The 18,380-nt window shown below is 45.8% G+C and overlaps 1 protein-coding gene across 1 annotated transcript; it reads left to right on the top strand.

Moving 5' to 3' along the window:
* Positions 1–7: 7 nt before the first annotated feature.
* On the top strand, positions 8–9,896 carry Mrpl46 (mitochondrial ribosomal protein L46). Its single transcript, XM_036189384.1, has 4 exons — positions 8–290; positions 1,366–1,555; positions 2,284–2,457; positions 8,986–9,896. Exons 1-4 carry the CDS (start codon positions 63–65, stop codon positions 9,234–9,236), a joined length of 843 nt encoding a protein of 280 aa, XP_036045277.1. The 5' UTR covers positions 8–62; the 3' UTR covers positions 9,237–9,896.
* The last annotated feature ends 8,484 nt before the right edge of the window (positions 9,897–18,380 follow it).

Here is an 18,380-nt window from a genome sequence, read left to right as displayed (position 1 = left end):
GGAACGTGGGGTTGGCTGAGGGCCCCGCCGGGAGCCGCGGTTCCTTGTGGGAAGGCAGAAAGATGGCGGCGCCCATGGGGCGTACTCTGTTAGGGGTGGCTAGAGGCTGGCGGCGTCTCGACAGTCTCTGGGCAGGTAGCCCGCGTTTTCGCGGCCTGTCCCTTGAAGCTGCGCCCTCAGGCAGCCGGTCTCCATGGCGCTTGTTGGGCGCCTTGTGTCTGCAGCGGCCCCCGCTGATCACCAAGCCGCTCACCCCCTTGCAGAAAGAGATGGCGGAACTACTACAGAAGGTAAGGCAGGCGCGGGCTTCGAGCTGCGGTGGAGGGAAGCAGCAGTACCAAGTGGGCCTTGATTCCGTGGTGACTCTGGCACTTTGGGTGACCTTGAGCAAATCATTTCACCTCTCGATCTTTAGTGACATCTGCAAGATGGAAGTTACCTTAATGAGTTGGGTTAGTAGAGCAGGTGTTCAACCAAGTTTAATTGAATTGGCTTGTTTTCGCTTGGGCACTCTGTGTGGATAGTTTCCTTCTTGTACATTCAACACAGTAGGGATCCGGTGGTGAACAGGAATCACTCACTTCCTGTAATGTGGGAGCTGACAGATTACAGGAAAGTTTGTGATGTGATGCGTTTTAAGAAGAAAACCTTGGAGGCAGTGGGCACATCCTTAAGATGCATATGGTAAAGTTGGCTTTGTTTTCACTTCGGGGAGCAATTTCTGTGAAGGGCAAGTGAGGAAATACGGGCAAAAACCCAAGTGTAGTTGCTGTCAGGGTGTTAAGTCTCTGTAGATAGTGATGAAAGAGCTTACCAGCCCCTAGACTCCGAGGGGCTTTTATCTTGGGAATACTAATGTAAACTCTTTTCGATGCGTTTTGCTCAATTTATTCATCTTTTTTTTTTCTCACCTTACAGGCATTCATAGCTCATACTGTGTATCACTGTGCAAAGTGATAGATATGCAGTTGTGGTAAGATAGGCACATAGCTTTGGTTCCCACAGAATTTCCTGTACTGGAATTAGGGGTTCAGTCAGTATCCACTCATATGGCTAATTACAGACTTTCTTTGAGGCAGGAAAGTGCTTGAAGAGCTGCTGATCAGAGACCAATAGACCTAGAGTGTAGGAAGGGGTCCACCGTGCCATGCCACCCCTCTGTTCTTCCTGGCAGTCTTGATCTCTAGTCACATTCTGACATTTTGGCAAATTTCACTCAAGCTTACAGTCCACTGGCCCTTTTTCTTCTTCTTTACATCTGTACAGTGTTTTGATTATATTTCGGAGTGTATTACGTGCTCCCAAGCCTGTTAAGGGTACGGTAGCTTTATCTTTTTCTTCTCCTTTTCCTTTTATATTCTCCAGGTGGAGACAGAGAGAAGCCTGTATTCAGACCACGAGCTTCGTGCTCTGGATGAAGCTAAGCGACTGGCCAAGAAGAAAGCTGACCTTTATGATGATGACCAGGATGAGCAGGGCGTTACGCTTGCACAAGACTTAGAAGATATGTGGGAACAGGCATTCCTACAGTTCAAACCTGGAGCTCGAGTAACAGGTGTGGGACCTCCTAGGCCAGCCACAAGCTAGGGAAAGTGGGGTATTATAATTTCCAAACGAAGGACAGTCGCCACACCCCTGCTTTGTATTTTCATAACACGTAACTTCAAGACACAAAACAGTTTTCAGGAAAATAAACCCCCCCCCCCCATTCCTTATATCTCCCTAACACAAATTTTAAAAGACTTAAGCTATTTTCAGAGGGAGTAAGTGTCTTTCTCTTTCTGTTAAAGCTTGCAGTTACTGTTTGAGCTTTACCTCTAAATTGCCCTTGTTTCAAGGATGATGACTAAAGAACAAAGATGGTAGGAGTTAGTTAGAGCTCAGCAGTAATGTTAAATCCAATGGGGCATTCCTTTTTTTTTTTTTTTTTCTTCCTCTTGAACTGTGTGTATGTGTTACTGAGGACTGAACCCAGAGCCTCGTGCTTGCAAGGGAAGTGCGCTGCCTCAGAACCGTCTTCCAGTTCTTATGTTTGATTGTTACAGGCATCGCTTCTTTTCCAAAGGCTTCAAGGGTACTGTGCTCTTGAGAGAAGTTCAGCTCTGGTTCCAGTTCTCAGCTGTCAGTTTAAGTTAGGGTTATACTTTGGCTATAAGTTCTTAGAGGACAGGCTTTGATGTTATTCCCAAAGGAAGGCTCAAAAACTCGAAGTCCTTGGTTTTGGTAGATCACAGTCTTTTTGATTTTTTATTTTTCTCTCTCTTCTGATCCTCCCTTTTGTAGAAGCTGATAAAAAAAATGACCGAACCTCCTTGCATCGTAAGCTAGACAGGAACCTTGTTCTCTTAGTCAGAGAGAAGCTTGGGGACCAGGATTTTTGGATGCTCCCTCAAGTAGAGTGGCAGCCTGGGGAGACGCTTCGAGGGACAGCTGAGCGAATCCTGGCCACCCTCTCAGGTAACTTCTTTAACTTCTGAACCCTCCAGATTCATTTTAGGTTGACCAAGTTTGGGCATAAGGATAGAGAGTGAGAATTTTTTAGTTTTTCGAGACAGGGTTTCTCTGTGTAGCTTTGCGCCTTTCCTGGAACTCACTTGGTAGCCCAGGCTGGCCTCGAACTCACAGAAATCCACCTGGCTCTGCCTCCCGAGTGCTGGGATTAAAGGCGTGCGCCACCACCGCCCTGCTGAGAGTGAGAATTTTAATGCACACTGATGAGTAAAATTCCAGTACTTGGGAAGCAGAGGTGGGGGATCTCTGTGAGTTCAAGGACAGCTAGAGCTACATAGTGAGACTCTGTCTGACCCCCTCATCCCCCCAAAACCAAAGAAACAAAATTGTGGCAAGGATTTCCCTTAGAACCAGTGAGTGTGCTTTATCTTAATGCATTGAGATTTGAGTGCATTAAACACAACTTTCAGCCCTCCTTCCCTTCCTCTTCCTTCTTCTCTCCTCCTGCTTCCCTCTTCTCTTTCTTTTTTTGGTAGCCCAGGCTGGCCTTGAACTTGCTTTAGATGTACTTGAGGATGACCTTGAACTTGTAACCCTCTTGCCTTCACCTCCTGAGTGTTGGGATTATATGTTTGAGCCACTACACCTAGTCCTTAGTTGGCAAGTTCATTCCTGTGCTGGGAGATGGATTTCTAGTTCATTGCCTTCATGACTTAGCTATGATTATATTAATCAGAATTTTTTCCCCTTTTTATTTATTCTTTGTGTCTTTCATATCATGGACCTCTATCCCACTCATTTTTCCTTGTCCCTTTGTATCTACTCTTTGCCCTTGCAACCTCCCCACCCCAAATAAAATTAAATTTAAGAGAAAAAAAAAAAAAAGAGAAGGGAAAATCAATCTCGTCCTGAAAGCTGCAGTGTGACACAGTGAGTCATGCAGTAAACCTTTTGTCCACATATCTTTACTTGCAAGTGTTCATTACAGAGAGTCACTGGTCTGGTCTCTGCAACACTGTAGATGCTGGGCCCTCACTGGACTCCTCTTGATTATCCTGCTGTTGCCCTGCGTTGTGGACATCCTGCAGCTTTGGGTCTGCAGGTCCAATCCCTTCACCTGCTCCAGCAGATCGCAGATGGGGTGGATGTTGTGGTGGGCCAACTCATAACCTTGGTTCTGGGTAGTTGCAGGGTTGGTCAGCTTGCCAGCTCTCCTTTACCCTCACCACCAGGGTGAGTTCGCCTGCATTGCCTTGGCGAAATCACCCCTTGCAGTGATGTGCCAGGGCCAGGGCCAGGGCAAGTTCTGCTTTCCCGTCTTCGGGGTCAGCTCTCTCACATCTACACCTTCAGGACCAGCTCCACTGTGTTGCCCAGTGGAGGTGTAAGGGCCACTCTGGTGCTGAAGCGGATGAGAGTCAGGGCTAGTTCTTCACCTTTTATGACCTCAGGGCCAGCTTTCCCTACCTGCCTCAGGCATTTTGGGGCGTGTGTATCTCTCTCCTGCCCATGCTGCCCAGTGACAGGTAAGTATGGGGACAGCTCTTCCATGCCCACAATATTGGGACTGGCTCTCCCATACCTCTGCCAATGGGGCTGGTGCTATTATTGTGCTGCCCATGAGAGGGGCAGCGCCTGCTTTCCCGAATGTGGGAGCTGGCAGTGGGCAGGGGCAGCTCTCCCACCTGCCTATGCGTTGATAGGGGAAGGGGCATTTCTCCTCCACCCATGCCATCACAGGACAGATGAGTAATGGAGACAGCTCCCCCATGCTCACAACTTCAGGGCTGGCTCACCTATACCTCCACCAACATGATTAGCTCTGTTGTACTGCCCAGGCCAGGTGATCAGAATTCTTACACTCAGGAAATACAAGTTTTGTTTTCCAGTACTAGAGATTGAGACTATGGCCACTGACTTGTATTCCCAACACTGCTTCTTGGTAGCATGGTTTATTCACTGGTTCAGCTAGAAACCTCAGCATCGCTCTTGACCTCATTCAGATGTTTGTATCTTTGTGTCTTACTTGGTCTGTTCCAAATCATCCTGTCTTTATGTTCACAGTTTTAGCTGTGCTCTCCTTCACTTCGCAATAGACTGTGGCACTGTTAATGTTTGGGGCTAGCAAATTCTTTGCGAGAGGCTCTTCTGTGTATTGTAAGGTGTTTGGCATCTTTGGCCTCTACTCACTAGTTGCCAGCAGCAAGATTTCATTCCCATTCCCAACCCTACCCCCACAGTGACAAGCAGAAAACTGTCTCTCCACATTGCCAGATACTACCCAGAGAGTAAAATGAGTGCAGGTGAGAAACACTGTACTAGGAACGCCAAGAAGTCCCTGCTCACTTTTGTTTCCTGTTCTCTGTGCTACTGATGTGTGGTTTCTGAATAAAACCCCTTGTCGCGTCTTTGCACAGAATTCTCAAGTGTTTTCCATAAATATGTGAGTGCCCACACATAGCCTCCAAATTCTTCTTATTCCAGTCCCGATCTCTGCAGCTCTTAGTGAGTTTTCTATAATCCAAGTTCTAACTCCATGGAACCTTTGTGTTTCTCCAGTTAGTGGGTTTTCATGCATCTGTACTGTGGGGCATGCACTCTCCCTTTAGGAAGAGCGCTGTCTCCAGGTCAAGGGCTCCTCAAGCTCTTGCTTGTGCAAGCAGTTTATTCAGCAGACATTTCCTGTGCCTGCTGTTTTCGAGGCCTGCCTGGCAGTGGGTCCCAGTGATGAATTGGGCACTCTGTCTGCTCCACGGCTGCTTATGTTGTAGTGGAGAATATGTTCTTTCTCTCAAGCCATTGTACCATATGGTTTATCTACACATTTTGTTCTAGCTAGAACTGGGAGTTCCCCGAAGGTCAGGGCAGACTATTCCTCTTTGTGAGTTCTCAGCATTGCCTGGCAGTGGTGCACAATTGTTGGTGCTGGATAAGTGGATTCGGGGATAGTGTAGGCACCTAGCTGCTTGATTGGCTCTGCCACCAGGATAAGTGCTCCTAAAAGATGTCAGAGGTTTGTATGTCCTTGACCGTTTCTCACTAGGGGCTGCGTTAGCCAGCGAGAGAGGCAACAAGGTACAGTGGAATGTGGGGGCTCTGCTTCTGTCAGGCTTCGAATTGTCACATAGGGATTGACAGTTGTGCCAAGGTCTTTGGGTACACCTCAGGGTCCCTCACAGGAGTGTGCATGACCAATGCTTGCTCAGCTCCACCTTCTCTGTGCTTTGTGGAAAGGGGTTCTTCCTTGGCACCGTGCTTTCTTTTAACATTCCTATTGAATAAATGGTTAAGGAAATAAAAAAGGATATCAATAGGTATGTTTATATTTAATAAATTTTAAATAAAATATATATTGATGGCAAATAATTTATGACAAGGTAAAGTAGCATATTTAAAGATAGAATAGCAAAGAAAGTTCACACAATACTTATCTAAGAAAAGTGAAAATACATTCCTTTCCCACTGGCTCCACACTTTTGCAAGACGGAATTTCTAGAGGTGGAATTGTCAGGTCAAAGGTGTGCACATGGGAGGACTTGGGAAACCCCCCTGCTTGGTTCCAGTGTGAGATGATGGCATCTTCAGGAACTCTTTGGTAATGCCTGCTTACCTCCCCAGCATATAAAATAGACCTTATTTTAGTCTGTAGCTGTACAGTTAGTAGAAATAATCTCTCTTGAATTAGTATTTACCTCTTTGCTATTGAAACTGACCATCTTTTCATATGTTCAGTGTACTGGCTGGTCTTACCTGTCAACTTGACACAAGCTAGAGTCATCAGAGAGGAAGGAGCCTCAGCTGAGGAAATGCCCCCATGAGATCCAGCTGTAAGGCATTTTCTCAATTAGTGATCAATGTGGGAAAGCCTAGCCCATGGTGGGTGGTGCTGTCTCTGGGCTGGTGGTCCTAGATTCTGTAAGAAATCAGACTGAGCAAGCCAGAGGAAGCAAGCTGGTAAGCAGTTCCTTGCTGTGGCCTCTGCTTCAGTTCCTGCCCTGTTTGAGTTCCTGTCCTGGCTTCCTCCAATGAAGACTGTGAGCAGGAAGTGTAAGCCAAATAAACCCTCTCCTCCCCAAATTGCTTTTTGGTCATGGAGTTTCATAGAAGCAATGGAAACCCTAGCTAAGACACTCAGTGCATTTCTCAATTCTGTGAGCTGTCTGCTCAGATTCCTCATTCTTGTTTGTAGTAAAATGTTTTTATTTTTTGACTTGATAATATTTTAATCTGTGTTTTCCAGATTACAGAAAAATAATATGCTTTATTCAATTAAGTTTGGAGAGTTGAGGAAAGTATAAAGAAATATACCAATATAATCCCACCTCTCCCAGATACCCACTCAGACATTTAGTATAGCATGTGAATGCACATTATATGTAAATTCATCTGGTGCTAGTAATGTTTTGCTAAGCGTGAGGACCCTAATTCATGCATATGTTTAATGATTATCAGTATCTAAGTGTGATATGAGAAGTATTTTTTCCTTCTCAGAGGTAATGCTTACTGACAGTTTTTTTCCTTGTATTCTTTTAGAAATTTTCTGTACATATTCAAGAACATGACTGTTTTTCATTAAAGATTTTAAATTACTTGTGTGTGTGTGTGCGCATGCGTGTGTGTGTGTGTGTGTATGTGGTGTGTGTGTGTCTGCGCGCGCGTGTGCGTGTGTGTGTGTGTGTGTATGTGGTGTGTGTATGTATGTAGTGTGTGTGTGTGTGTGTGTGTATGTGGTGTGTGTGTGTGTAGTGTGTGTGTGTATGTGGTGTGTGTATGTAGTGTGTGTGTGTGTGTGTGTGGTGTGTGTGTATGTAGTGTGTGTGTGTGTGTGTGTGGTGTGTGTGTGTGTGTGTATGTGGTGTGTGTATGTATGTAGTGTGTGTGTGTGTGTATGTATGTAGTGTGTGTGTGTGCGTGTGTGTGTGTGTGTATGTGGTGTGTGTATGTATGTAGTGTGTGTGTGTATGTATGTAGTGTGTGTGTGTATGTGGTGTGTGTATGTATGTAGTGTGTGTGTGTATGTATGTAGTGTGTGTGTGTATGTGGTGTGTGTGTATGTGGGGTGTGTGTGTGTGTGTGTATGTAGTGTGTGTGTGTGTGTGTGTGTGTTTTCGCGCACACGCGCGTGTGTATGGTATGGTCTGCACATGCTATGCATGGCATGAGTGTGAGAAAACAACTTATGAGGTTGGTTCTGTCCACTCTGGTTCCCATTGATCTTACTCAAGTTATCAGACTTGGTGACAAGTACCCAAATACCTGTCCCCACTGAGCCATCTTTCATGTCCTATATTCTGTTCTTCACAGTGCTGAAGATGGGAGGCGTGTGCCACAGTGCTTGGCTTCCTAGTGCTTCTTGGTACTTAAGATATTAGCCCTTTGTTGAAGGTGCTGTCTGTTGTTCTTTGAGACAGGATCTCATGTAGTCCGGACTGGTTTCGAACCTACTGCATAGTTGAAGACAACCTGGAACTGCTGATTCTCTTGCCTCTCCCTCCCAGGAGCTGGTTGCTTCAGGAACATTGGGAACATCAGTGTCTCTAATACACCCCGCTCAAGTTTATAATTTTGTCCTTGCAGGGGTTTTTTCTTTGTGTGTTTTATTTTTTCTCTGAAAGATTTGAGTTTTATGTAGGCAAATATAAATTTTTATATAAATAAAATAAAAATTGTATTTATTTATTTATTTATTTATTTATTTATTTATTTATTTATTTTGAGCTGAGGATTGAACCCAGGGCCTTGTGCTTGCTAGGCAAGTGTTCCTACCACTGAGCTAAATCTCCAACCCAAATTTTATTTTTATAATTGTTTTGTTTGGAAGGCTGGCCCTTTTTGATATGTAAAATACCAATATTGCTTTTTTAAGTGAAGAAATTTGAAAATACATCTTAATTCAAAAAATACAAATTGTTCATGAAAGCATCATGTAAAGTGAACAAATCTTTTATGAAGATGTGAAGTTTCTGTTAAGTCTTGGTGTCACAGTATCAGTTGTGATGTGAGTACTGAGGTTGGTCTCCCACTCTTTGTTCATCAGGTGCCAATTAGTCATTCCATTTTGCCATCTTTGAAATGCTAGATTTGGGTTGAGGAGCGGGATCACCACTTTGAGGCCTGGGCTACATAGAGGGGTCTAAGCTGTCTAAGCATCTTGAAGAAAAGCAAGACTTTACTTCAGGAGCTCCCTCATTTCCTCTCCCCTAAAAGTCAAATTGGAGACCCCTTAGAGATGATGCAGATCCCAAATTTCTCAGTCCTGTTTCAACAGTTGGTGACAGGGCTGAGTGCAGAAGCCAGATGCTATGACTCCTAGATAATGTTAACTGCACTGTGGACTTCTAAGCCCATAGAGGTGGCCTGGTACCTGGCCTAGAAAGCATTTGGCTCAAGGGCGAGAGCCTCCTTTCAGGACTGCCACACTGATGGGGAATCACCTTTAGTTCTGTTCGAAGTGGCATTTCTGAGCCTCCTGTGATTTGGGTGAAGAAGCAGATGGCTGTACCCTAATCTTTCAATTCTTTCTTTTCTCTTCAGAAAACAACATGGAAGCCAAGTTCCTAGGGAATGCACCTTGTGGCCACTACAAGTTCAAACTCCCCAAGGCAATTCGGACAGAGAGTGACATTGGGGTCAAAATCTTCTTCTTCAAAGCTCTGCTACTCACAGGAGACTTCCCACAGGCTGGGAAGAAGGCCCGCCATGTGTGGGCCAGTAAGGAAGAGCTGGGTGACTATCTGCAGCCCAAGTACCTGGCTCAGGTCAGGAGGTTTCTTCTGGACTCCTGATGGATGCAGCTGCTTGTGGATGATGCCCACCTTAAGTCAATGCTAGGACCTCGGGAACAGTGCTGATACTCATTTACAGGGACAGTCAAGCACCAAACTAAATTCTGAGAGTTGAATGTGTTTGTCATTGTGTTGGATTTTGATTTGTCCTTGGGGGGCAATTGGCTTTGTTATATAGCAAGTTAAAGCATTATATTATAGTGACTTAACAGACCTACTGGGCCTGGAAGAAAGAACAGGAAATGAATTGACCTAAATTCCCAAGTTCTGAGAAAGTTTCTGGGCTCATGAAAAGCCTTGTTCTATAGCTTCTTAGCTGTTTTCCATTTTACTTTTCCCTTTCCATTAGATAGGAAGGACATACCATATCTTCTTTCTCTGTTCCTGCATTTTAGAAATTTTATAGTTAGATGGGGATTAATTGCTTCTTGACTGGTTAGCACTATTCATTTGAAATAAAGTCTGACTTTTCTCCAACCTACCCATGGAAGAATCATGACCAGGTCATGATGTGCATCAGAGTCATGGGAGCTGGCAGTACCCAGGGAGAATGCTATCTTCTTGCTTCGGGTTGGAGCCCTGGATGATGAGTATGGTGTTTGGGTCATCACTCATCCCTAGAAACTGGCATACAAAGCACAAATAAACACTTGCCACAGAGCACAGAGTGCAGGTGACTCAGATGCAGTGTCTGCACAGAATGATCAGACAGTCACAGACCCATCCCTCTTCCTGGTTTCCTCACACACAGACTTCTGGGTAAACTGCTGGCCCTTCCATGTGAGCTTGTGAAGTATGATCTGTTTCCACACTAGATGGTGCCTGCTGTTCTTGCATAGAGTTGGGGAGTTAGCTTTTTCTGATCACAATTGGGTCCCTAATCCTGTTGCCTTTCCTTGCCCTTGGCCGCCTGATGGCTTCTCTGATAACTGATGTCCCCTGGGGAGGCTGGCTTATCAGGAGCAGCTAGTTAGTGGTGCCTTAGAATGGACACAGCCATAGGGTGCAGTTTCTGGATTTAGGAGTGTGTGTCAGGTCTGTGAACTGCTTGGCCTGCTGTCTAACCCAGAAGGCTGAGGCATGGGTTATTTCCATATACATTCATAAGAGCCTATTAAATTGTTTCTGTATTTGTTTTTATTTATTGTGGTGGGCTTTGTGTATGTTAGGCAAACACTCCAGACTGCCACATGCTTGGGCTACAGCCGTGCCTCTAGTGGTAAATAGCATGTATGTAATCAGAAAGCTGAGAAATGATGTCAGAATAACCTGGCATTCTGCAGGTCTGTGAGATTGCCTCCAAAACATCACTATTTTTGAGAAAACTAGGGACAAGATTGAGTACTTTAAGGAAAAGCTGAAGATTTTAGATATGCCTACCTTTAGAGCAAACAGACTGGTTTATCAGCAGGATTCCCTAGTAGCCTTTCTAGGGGTTCAGTTATCGGGGGGGGGGGAGTGGAAAGGACAGGGCTGTGAGGGTACCCCAACCTGCTTGTTTTTAAAAAATTGATGAAAAGAGTCCCATTCTGGACTACCTTAATTTTGATGGAACTGGTCTCTCAGGATTTGTGTTTCAAAGGGCCTACCTTAAAAAAAAAAAAAAAAAAAAAATGCATGCCCAGGATTCCAGGCTGTCAGGGACTAGCAAGGTGGAGGAGTTTGGGGCTTTATTCTGCCTTTACTGCTCTGGCTACAGAATTACAGAGGTTTTGGGTAGTCTTCTCCAAAGCATTTTTCATTTTTGGAGTGATTTTTTTTTTTTTTTTTCAGATTGCAAAGCTAATCTGTAGAAATGACTGAATGCTACCTCGAGCCTTCCTCTGGTTGCCAGATGTGACCAAAAATAGTTTCATGTGTATCTGTCTTAGGGTTACTGTTGCTATGATGTAATACCGTGACCAAAAGCAAGTTGGGAGGGTTTATTTGGCTTACACTTCCACATTGCTGTTCACTGAAGGAAGTCAGGACAGGAACTTAAACAGGGCTAGAACCCATAGGCAGGAGCTGATGGAGAGGCCATGGAGGGGTGCTGCTTACTGGCTTGCTCCCAGGGCTTGCTCAGCCTGCTTTCTTACAGCACCCAGGACCAGCAGCCCAGGGATGGCACCACCCACATGGGCTGGGCCCTCCCCCATTGATCACTAATTGAGAAAATGCCTTACAGACTTTCCCAGAGCCTGATCTTTTGGAGGCATTCTCTCAGTTGAGGTTCCCTCCTCTCAAATGGCTTTAGTTTAGAAAGTTGCTGGGTGTGATGGTGAGGAGTTCAAGTATCAGGAGTGGTTGTGTAATCAGGAAAGGGTGGGCTGCCTGTGTGCACCTGTGTGTGTGTACCTGTGTGTGTACCTGTGTGTGTGCACCTGTGTGTGTGTGTACCTGTGTGTGTGTACCTGTGTGTGTGTGCACCTGTGTGTGTGTGCACCTGTGTGTGTGTGTGTGTGTGTGTGTGTGTGTACACATAAAACAGACCTTTGTGCTCCTCAGAAATCTTCATAGATACGTAGATTTAGCCTGTTCCCAACTTGCTCATTCTCTTTCCCAGTGGTTCCCAATCTCCTGAGACCACCACTCTGGTTTTGAGTGAAAATCCTGGCATGCTTGTGAAATTTTCCTTCACAGTCACTTCCTGTTGGGCCACTTCTGACCTAGTGTGTGCTGCTACAAGTTAACTCTGCAGTAGTTCTAGTCAGCCTCTGCTGGAATCTAACCGGACTTCAGAAAGCGGGCAGTGATCAGCTCTGGACGACACCAGGCTTGGAAACAGCAGCAGGCTTGGCATTTTTGACGTTTTGGCAACTGTTACCATGGACATAGTGAAGGAACTCTCGAGAACGGGGAGCAGAATGAGGTTCCTCACCCATGAGGTACGTTTTTATTTAAACCAGCCAAGCCGGCAGGCCTCTTTGCCCTTATTTTATCGACGAGGAAATAGACTTGAAGTAGTTTACCTTACTCAGGATTTCTTGCTACATGTTAGAGGCTGGCACTGACGCTTGTGGTGATATATTGTGTATCCTTATTTTCCTGAAGATCAGAGAAGCAGAGCAAGCCACAGCCACTACCTCTTACCTCACCAGCTAACTCCTCAGCCTAAAGAGCTTTAGCCGAAAGAAAAAGCCTTTAGTTCCCGTCTCCTCATGCCTTACATACCTTTCTCCACCCAGCCATTAAAGGCGTGTGTGCTTCCCAAGTACTGGGGGGATTAAAGGTGTGCACCACTGACTGTTGAATCAATCTCATGTAGTCCAGGGTGGCTTTAAACTCACAGAGATCCAGGTGGCCCTCTGCCTCCTGAGTACTAGGATTCAAGGTGTGTGCCACCACTGCCTGGCCTCTGTTTAATCTAGTGACTGGTTCTGTTCTCTGATCTTCAGCCAAAGTTTATTAGGGTACACAATATATCACCACAGGAGCTCAGCTGTGCAAATAGCTAGCTCTTAATCTGCTGTAACTATCTTGCCTGTAAAACCTAGATGATGTTGCTTCTCACCTAGGTGATGTGGTAATTTATTGAAAGGTCTTTAGTACCATGCACGGCTTGACATAAACACTCAGAATGTCCCTCCCTCCATGGGCTCCCAAATGCTCCTGAAGTCAGCTGTGTGGTCCTTATCTCTTAGAACTCCCACCACCTTTCCTAGGGTGTGTATTGTGATAGCCAAGCATTCTGTTTGGAAAGGGACTTGGGTAATTTATACATTACTGGGCTCCACTCAAAACAGGAGTATGGTGGATCAGCCCTATAATTATACCTGGCTGTTAGAATATGTTAGCCTTGCCCCACCCTGGTCTGGGGAATCCAGAGCTACCCTTAGACCCAGGCTTATGGGGGCACTAAAAGCGGAGCAAACCTGGCAACCCATTCTATTATCCTATGAAGGGGAAGCATGAAAGGTCAGGAACCCAATTATTAAGCATTCCCAGATAGCTGGGCTCCAGGCATACAAGGGGAGATAAAATCCATTAGCCTGAAATCTCAGGTTAGTCACAGCCCCCACCCTTCTTAGAGGCATGGGTGGTGGCCAGTCACTTTCATCTGCCTGGGGACTTCAGTGCATAACATGGAGGTGAGGGAGGAAAATGCTCGGCACTGCTTCCAGTGGGAGCATCCACTGTGGGCGCCGCACAGGGCTCATCCTGGACATCATCCACAGCTGCCTCAGTTAAGGAGTCGGACTGGTTGCTCCACAGGAGGCTGAGAGGGCCTAACTAGTACAGAAATAGAGAAATAGATAGATGCCTGTATGCATGTATGCACACCTAGCTACCCCACTCTGAAAAGCTATCAACAAGTATGTTCGAAGGCTTTGGCAGCATGAACAACCATACACCGCTGGTCACTGAAACTGGATCCTCTACCCTGAAGAAGGGGCTGATTTGGGGGAGGGAGTGTCTTAGGGTTTCAGTTGCTTTGAAGTGACACCATGACCATGGCAACTCTTACAAAGGAAAGCTGGCTTACCGTGCATCGTGGGAAGCGTGGTGGCACTCAGGCAGACAAGGTACTAGAGAGGTAGCTGAGAGGTCTACATCCAGGTCAGCAGGCAGCAGGAGGAGACAGTGAGACACAGGGCCTGACTTGAGCATCTGAGACCTCAAAGTCCACCCCCCAGTGACACACTTCCTCCAACAAGGCCACATCTCCTAATAGTGCCACTTCCTATGAGCCTATGGGCCATTTTTATCCAAACCACCAAGAGAGCCTGCCTGCCCTTTAAGCTCTCCTTTGGCCCAGTAAGGGGAAAAACCACCCTAACGTAGTCAGAAGAGGACTTGTTGGACTACTGGACTTTGGGGGTAACGGATGACAGGCAGAATGAACACACTGGTAGTAAGGGCTTGGGCAAACACTTGGCGTGATGAAGTCTGGGGTAGATGAGTGGAAAACACCCGTGAGAAGCCGGGTGGAGAAGTAGCTCCCAGTGTCTTCACTGGGGGTGGAATCATGCATGTAAGTACCATGGGTGACACAAGTTGGTGGATGTGATGTGCACGTTTTCCTGAGGGCCGAGGCTGTCCCTGGAGACTTTCACCATACCTGGCATTTGGAGCAGCTTCTTGCTGAGTAGAGCCCTTGGTGTCCTGCATTTTGGGCAGGAGGCAACAGGAAGCTGGGATGTTATCAGTCAGGACAGATTCTGGGTTCTTGTGGTCATCTCTGAGCATGTCACAGATGAATGCTGTATCCTCCAGAAGGAGAGAGAACCCAGACCCTTATGTATTGGGGCTACTTCACATAGCTCAGGCTAATTCTGCTGGTCCACACCACCTGCTTCACTCATGTCAGCCCTGTGTGGTAAGTTTTGTTCTTGCCATTTGTGGATCAGTAGATGCATTTAGGGAGGCAAAGAGACTTTGTGAAGGTTTCCTAGGCAACATGGGAGGCAGCATTTGAACCCAGAGCTATATGATTCTGAAGCCACCCATACACCCTGCTGCCTGGATATGCCCTGTTCAACCAGAATTCTTAAAATACTAACCAAAGACTAACTCAGCACAGGTTAGTGGGATCCTGGATAGGTTGAGAGCCTGAGAATTTGGAGAACTGTGAGGCTTAAGGGGCTGAGATTCTTAAACCTGGAGAAGAGAATGATAAGAGTCATGGTCTTCTAGTGTCTATGACACAGGAGACCAACTCTTCATCTGAATGAGTAAGCTTAAGACACAGCAATAGGGAAACACATGGGAATTCCATCAAACATGCGAATGAGTTCTTGAAACATTCCTGTGATCCTTCAATAAATATTTGTAGAGGAGATGGTTTTGCTGCCAAATGCTGGGGATAAAATGGTGGTTAAAATACTGGCTAACATCCTTGAGATGGCTCAGTTCTGAGGGGCAGGAAACAGACCCATGAACAAGCAAAAGGGAGTGTGTGCCTGGCTTGTACCCCCTCTGGCTCAGGGCAGGCCTCCTAGTAAGGGCTGAGGGAGATCAAGAGCGCTCATGAGTAAGGAGGAGGGAGCTGGGAGAAGACAGATAAGAAACAAACACAAAGCCATCTGTGGACACTGGGACAGAGTTCTGTGGGGTGTGAGGGCAATAGGTGGGCAATCCATCTTTGTGTCTTTGATTCTTACACACAGCTCAAGAACAACTGTCTGAAGGCAAAGGGACACGTTTCTTGATCTCATGTAGAATCACATCTGACATGTTGATTGGAATCTAAGGCACAATGTACATTTGGTTGAAGTTAACTGTGGAAATACATCTTAGGTGTCATGTAAGTCCAACATGGCCAGTATGTCCTCAGATGATTGGACCAATCATGCTTTATCGGATCAAGCCCAAGTTTAACCAACTGGTTTCTGTTGTGGGGTCTGTGATATGTAGAATACTAGGATCCCTGTATCTGTCAGTCAGGGATATCTGACTATAGTTCTGTGTCTCCACACCTAGAGAGAATGGAATTCTGGCTCTCCTCTCTTTTTTCTTTTCTTTTCTTTTTCTCTTCTTTTCTTTTCTTTTCTTCTCTTCTCTTCTTCTCTCCCCTCCTCTCCCCTCCCCTTCCCTCCCTCCCTTCCTTCCTATCTTTCTTTCTTTCCCTTTTTGGTTTTTCAAGACAGGGTTTCTTTGTGTAGCCCTGGCTGTTCTGGAACTTGCCGTGTAGACTAGACTAGCCTCGAACTCACAGAGATCCACCTGCCTCTGCCTCCCTAGTGTTGGGATGAAAGGCGTGCTCCACCGCTGTCCCTGCTTGGCTACCCTGTGACATCATTGAGAGCATTAAGAAGAATCAGACCCACTCTGTGTATTATGGACTCTTGGTGGACCTGTCTCATCTGCCACAGGCTCATTCCAGAGCAGGGGCAGGAGCCCTTGAAAGGCAGAGGTGCTTATACCATTATTTGTCTCACCTTCAAAGGTCCCAGTCTAATAGCTGGAATTCATAAAAGCCAACTGTGAGAATGGTGTGACTACAGACTCTGTAGTATTTCTGGGTTCCCAGTGTTTTTATAGCTCCCAGTGCATACTCCAACTAATTATCAGGCAGTGACTTTTGTGGACTTTTTCGTTTGTTTTCATGCTGGATTTGAACCCAGGGCCTCACACACGGTAGGCAAGTGCTCTCCCACTGTTTTAATCCACATACTGCTTATGTTTTAGTCCACATACTGCAAAGGAATCTTGGTCTCAGAGGCGACAAAGTAGCCCATCTCTCTCTGTGAGGAAGTTCTTCAGCCAACAGTGGGGCTGATATAAGTAACTAAGTTGGGTCCTTTTGGCTTCGGCTGATAGGATTGGGATTTTGAATGTGAATGGATGTCACTTGGTATTTAGGTGGATTCTGAACAGAGATCTGAAAATTTCCCAGGCCATGGATGCAGCAATAAGAATTCAGCTTTGGGCTGGAGAGATGGCTCAGAGGTTAAGAACACCGACTGCTCTTCCATAGGTCCTGAGTTCAATTCCCAGCATCCACATGGTGGCTCACAACCATCTGTAATGAGATCTGGCGCCCTCTTCTGTGTACATAATAAATAAGTCTAAGAATTCAGCTTCTTCAGGCGGCAACATTGAAATGACACTCGTTTGGATGATGCGAAAACAAATTTTGTTTCCTGCAGCCATACCTCTTGTAAAAGCTTTTCAGCCACCGTAGCCATCTTGTGTGTATCAGGGGCAAAACAGCTTAGCATGAATGCCTGTCAAAGAAGACCCACGGCCGCTTTTCTCTCTCTACCACACGCTGCACAGAGAACAGTTCTGTACGCTTCTGCTCTCCCATCCTACTTTTCTCTAAAATCTCTCGTGTGAATGCTTTCCCTCCCTCCCTCCCTCCCCACCTCCCTGGAACATCACGTCATATGCCTTTGATCATTCACATCACATTCTCCTCCTTGGACATTCACAGCACACACAAACATGCACACCAAAACCTATCAATATTCTTACCACACATACTCGTACCCTTGGATGTTCACATCACACCCAGACCTGAGAATGCTTCTCCTGCCACACATGATATAAACCTCTGAGATTGATCTGACACATCTGTCCCTCTGATACATTTAGACTCCCATACTACATTCACGGGCATACATCGCTTCACGCATACCTTGAAATTGCTTCGATGGTACGTGTGCGCATTCCTGAGCATTCACATCACACTCACGCTCATGAATATTTCACCTCACACATCTCAGGTCCTTTGCCTGTTGCTCTCAGATGCCGTGTGTGTGTGTGTGTGTGTGTGTGTGTGTGTGTGTGTGTGTGTGTTTGGGAGAATGTGTGTGATAACCCTGGTAAATACCTTTCTCAAACTTTCTTGTTGACTGGATTCTCACTGGATTTAGTAAGATGTAATGGCAAGCGGTTAAAGGCACGAGAAGCTAAGTATTCTTTCCTCTCTGTGCTTACGCTGCCTGCTCAGCATCTCAGGTTCAGTGGGCAGCCTTCTTTGTGGGTCATGTTCCGGCAGGATGATACACTCCTGGTAGCATCAGTCTCTTCCATTGTCCCCAGACCTAGGGGTGCTGGGGTGGCTTTACTCTTGCTACTCTCTGAACTGCCTCTCCACACCCTGTTTTGTTTTTCAGCTCTCCTGACAGCTTTGTCCACATTGAAAACTCCTTTGAACTATCTGATGTGGGCTGCGCGATGTGGGCTGCGTTTTCCTAACTGCATCTTGATGGATGTCGAGCCAACACCATGATAATGATGGATTCCATTGTGACACTTATACATGCGTGTAATGTGTTTTGATCATATTACTACCTCCTTATCCTTCTCTTCTTTCCTAGTAATCTCTCTTCAGCTTAGGGGACATCTCAATTTTTTTCTTTAGAGTCCATATATATGAAAGAACACATGCAATACTTACTTTTTGAGTCTGACTTGTTGCACTTAACTTCCATTTCCCCATAAATGACATGATTTTGTTCTTTGTGGCTGAATAGTGCTCCATTACGTACACATACGACACTCTCTATGTTCATATGTGAATGGGCATCTAGGCTAATCCCACATTTTGGCTATTGTGAATAGTTGATGATCAACATGGCACTCAGGTGTCTCTGACATATGCTAATTTTGACTCCTTTGCAGAGTATAATCAGGAGCAACACTCACAGGAGAACATTCTCAGGCCTAGCCCACAGCCTTTCCTCCAGCTGTGGTCAGATCTTTGTTGAATTGAAC

Source organism: Onychomys torridus, chromosome 1, assembly GCF_903995425.1.
Source record: "Onychomys torridus chromosome 1, mOncTor1.1, whole genome shotgun sequence".
NCBI lineage: Eukaryota > Metazoa > Chordata > Mammalia > Rodentia > Cricetidae > Onychomys > Onychomys torridus.
Note: the sequence above shows the minus strand (reverse complement) of the source record. Positions and strands in the feature narration are given on the sequence as shown.